We start from the raw sequence: 4,577 nt of genomic DNA on the forward strand, positions 1-4,577 counted from the left end.
TAGATATATATATATATATATATATATATATATATATATATACACACACACACACATTACAGAACTTACGTTCACAATATTCCTTACATATATTCTTCTGTATTTATTTTACCGATTTGTATTCCTAAAATACTTTCTGCTTAAAAACTATACCAAAAAATATATTTATACTAAAACAATCTGTCAAGCATGACATTTTACCAGCACCATTTTTCCTTTGATTTTTTTATGACTACTTACTATTTAAAAAGGTTTCAATGCTAGCTTACCTGCCAAAAGTGATGATGAGCTGGGTTAAACCTTGCCAGTCCTGGGGGGTACAAATGAGCTTGGGAAGCTAAATGTATATCCTGAGTAATATGAGCTAAGGCAGGGCTGAAGAAATTTGAGAAAGTTGGGGGATGGACGGGGTTGGCTGTGGGGTGGGGCGAAGGTGCGTGAACAGCGGCTGTAGCCATGTAAGCCAGATGAGGGCTTGGTGCTGCTGAAAGAAATAAAAATGCAATTAATCACTCATGACTTGTACAAACAAACTCACATAATATTGAGAAAACTAGCAATGCATACAAATATAAATTTGCAAAACTTATTAAAAATACTACAATATGACTATGAATACATATATATCTGATTTTTTAAGGGAAAACTCATTTTTCTACCAAATTAGCAATTAAATATTCTAGCACATGAATGGATTGTAATGTTTCATCCATTTACTCATTTTTGCCAATACAGTAATACCCTGTTTAGTGTTATTAGCCTTCAATCTTGTTTGGTTACAGAGTCATCAAACAGAAAATCAGACCCCTCCTGCCATGCCCATCTATCACATCTTTCAAGATTTATCAATACATGTAGTTCTCTCTTACGTTTACAATTATATTAGTTATGGCCAACAGACAGACAAGGTTTTCGTAGATTAAATGACATATTATACTACATTGTTTTCTCTACAGAGATTTGTAGATTGCTTCCTAAGAAAACTTTTTTCCCCACAGGATTGATATTGTTCAGACGGATGATATTTTAACGGTTTATATTACGTCACTAGAAATGTCAGAAAAACTGTGGTAGTTATGGGACATTATATGCTTTTTGGATGTTCTTATTCTATGTTCTTTGTTGCATTATTTTATTAAATAAAAATTATTCAGTGCACTACTACCATTAGCAAAAAAAAGTAATGTTCAGAGAGTTGTGGATTTTCATAATTTTTTTTTTCTCTTTCGTGAAAAAAAAATTTTTTCAATGGCTCTATAATGAATCAGCTTAAAGCAGTGTGGCACCAAGCAGGGTCTTACTGTACATTTATCAATTCATGCACAACAACACAGTGACATTATCTAGGTGTTAATAACAATCTGCCAAACCACAAGATGTAAAAAAAGATAATGTATAAATAAACTTGCAGAGTACAAGGGCAAGACATTCATCAAAATATTATTTTATAACTTAAATAGATTGTAACAATAAAACTATAAAGCACAAAACAAAATTTACATGTAAAAGTGCCTATTTGTTTTTAAGCAATACAAAAAAACAAAACATTCTAAATTTGTTTTATAACTACAAACCAATACTATGCACTTAAAGTTTTATAGATTTAAGTTATAGAACACTTGCTTTTTTTTCTTATCAAGAAGACCCAGGTTTGAATCCTGTCTGCTACCACCACAAAAATAGTCCTTTTAAGGACATTTCTGAAAACAGCAGCAAATTAGCAGCCACAACGTAGGACTAAAACTAGTTAGTAATTCATAATTGATAAATAAAAAAGTAACTAATTAATCATTAGATTTAGAGGCTGCTAATCATGAGAATTTATATTCAATTGCCACAACCATATCACAAGTACTTAGACCCTTTTATCAGTACTCCAATATGTCAACCACTAAGTTATGCATGGTCTGCTACTAAGTCTTATTATCTTGTTAAATACCTTTTTAACAACACATTAAAACTTACAAGGATAAATATGGCTTTGAGAACAATGTGGAGGGGGTACTCGTTGACCAGGCATAAAACAATTTCCATGTGCCCGACAACTTTCTGCTGAAAGTATAGAGACCTGTGAAAAGAAATTAGTGCTACATTTCAATTCACAATAATTATTTATAATAACCTTTTTATAAACATTTGTTTTGCATTCAGCATGTGGCATACTGTATAATGTATGATACCTCAAACAGTCTACCAAATTCCAAAATAACAGTTAACATCTACTTCAAGTATCTCCTTAAAAATCTGTATCTGAATGCACAACTTCTCACTATTTATGTTTTCAGTTGTTATATAACTTTTACAAACATTTTTCTACACATACTTTTCTCCAAGTTTAAACAATACTTTCTTATCAAAGTTTATTCTAACAATACTGCCATATTCAAAAGTTATGGCCAGTGCGTAAAATTGATCTTTGGCAAAACAGCAGAAATAAAGCTCTCATTTATAGTTAGATATGTGCACATAATATACCATAAAATTTTCTTTAATATCTTTTATTTAAGGTATCTTAACCATAAACAATACATTTTGAAGAAATCACACTATTTTGCAGCTCTAAGTATAAATTTATAACTTGTAAGCCTAATGTTACCAGAGGGTTCAATCTACAATGTATGCTTCATTGAATAATAATTGTAACCATTCATCTGAATAACTGAAACTCATGCCCTAATAATCACATTCTAAGTGACAGAAGACACAAGTTATTGAGAAAAATTGGTAAGGAATACATACCACATTGATGTTGATGACAAAGTGCATACAATGTATTAAGATCAGAGGAAAGGAATGGATATTATATTAAGACAGATGGATTGAGTACAAGCATATCATATTTTCAAAGAATATTATTGTCTAACAAATTTTTATTATTAGCATGATCTGTACATACTTAAATTTAATATATTCATATATGAGGATATATTTCTTCAAATTTGTTCATCAAATAAAATAATATTTTCTGCTGATTATATTTGCTCTTGATTGTAATTGAGGGACAGAACTGTCCATGTAGTTACTTTTATTAAAAGTATTGATTGTAATGTTTCATTACTTTTTTAAGTTTTGTTTTTTGGTACTGTACTTTCATTATAAAGCTTGTTTTGCTTTGTTATTTTAGTATATGTGTTTAGGTTTGTTTGTTTGAAATTAATCACAAAGCTACACAATGGGCTATCTGTGCTCTGCCCACAACAGGTATAAATACCCAGTTTCTAGCATTATAAGTCTGCAGACATACCACTGTGCCACTGGGGGGCATGTAATTGGGACCAATCTAAATCTCTTAAGCTAATCAAACCTCGTGGGTTTATGGCCAAAAATATCATTAAAAGTGATGGTACCCAAAAAAATGCATTATAATCTTTATAAGTAGACACATAAGAAAGGTACATTTAATTAGCTATACTGATGGCCAGACTGTTTTTTTAGTTTTACTCTAAGTACATAACTTACTCTGATTGAAAGTTATTATTATTTACAATATAGTCAATATAAAAAGTTTCTCATTAACAGCAGTACAGGAAAGAGAAAGCTCATTTGATCATGAAGATACATTTTTGGCATTTTACATTTTCATAAAATTAGTATTACACATTCTTTCTGCAAAGTGTAATTAACCCCATATCTTAGGGTAAAAACAAATTATTCATTAAGAGTTTGTTATATTTTAATAGATCATCTCTTAAGATCTAAAAAAATTCCTGCTCAAAAATTTCTGAAGTTCTATTTATGCATAGGACTCACTTTGTTTAAATGTTCAAATTATTTAAAATAGCATGAAACATTTAAAAATGAAAATATTCAAAACTTGTCATGTTATGAAAATATTTTAATTGATTCAATTTTAGTAACAGTAAACAAATGACAATGTTGTTTAAAGTGTTCTTTTTATTGGTTGAGAATCACAATTTTTTAATCTATAAATGACATAATGGCTGTTTGAAAAGTGCAATAACTCTATTCCAAAATATTAACAATGATAATAGGTCCTCAAAATGCAGTTAGAAACAAAAATTGCTGAAGTTGTAATATAAAGGTGCTTTCTGAGGGTAATGCACATGAATTTGTATTTTGAAGTCTTATTTTTGCAGTGTATTATAAAACATGCACAGGAGAAAAATAAATTATCCTCATACAGAATGAAGTAATAACAATAACTGAGAAGTGGGTAGAATTAAATTTGTGGAAGTTTTGCAGCATTTGAATGTTTAATGTGACAAGATGATATAGAATATTACCTTCAGTATTAAAATGAAAAATTGGCACTAATGTGTTAATCAAAGATTTATTTTTGTGTTTTTGTCACTAATATTACAGCAGGCTTTAAAATGTTTATAAAATAGCCAAACTACAAACAATAATAAGCAAGAAAGGAGAAACCCTATAGTTTTTAAGACATATCTATCAGTTTTCTCACTGGAGTTCTTCCACAATTCTCAAAATAACAGGCTCCTGGATGGTGACTAGGGTTTGGTCTATTGGAGGGAAGGGAGCCAGAGGCAGTACTGGAAGATGGATGGCCTGAGTGAGCATGAACACCACGGTGGCTATGTCCTGATCTACCTGATGAC

At 30.3% G+C, this 4,577-nt stretch overlaps 1 protein-coding gene across 1 annotated transcript in view; it reads right to left on the minus strand.

Moving 5' to 3' along the window:
- LOC106470058 (E3 ubiquitin-protein ligase arkadia-B-like) overlaps positions 1–4,571 on the minus strand; it is a 43,291-nt gene extending 38,720 nt beyond the window's left edge. Inside the window, exons 1-3 of the mRNA XM_022398599.1 lie at positions 4,424–4,571; positions 1,966–2,068; positions 270–484 (exon numbers count right to left, since the gene is read on the minus strand). Of these exons, the coding sequence (XP_022254307.1) occupies positions 270–484; positions 1,966–2,020 (270 nt within the window). The 5' untranslated portion in view covers positions 2,021–2,068; positions 4,424–4,571. The remainder of the gene's footprint in view (positions 1–269; positions 485–1,965; positions 2,069–4,423) is intronic.
- Positions 4,572–4,577: the final 6 nt, after the last annotated feature.

Source organism: Limulus polyphemus, unplaced genomic scaffold (genome assembly GCF_000517525.1).
Source record: "Limulus polyphemus unplaced genomic scaffold, Limulus_polyphemus-2.1.2 Scaffold3796, whole genome shotgun sequence".
Taxonomy (NCBI): domain Eukaryota; kingdom Metazoa; phylum Arthropoda; class Merostomata; order Xiphosura; family Limulidae; genus Limulus; species Limulus polyphemus.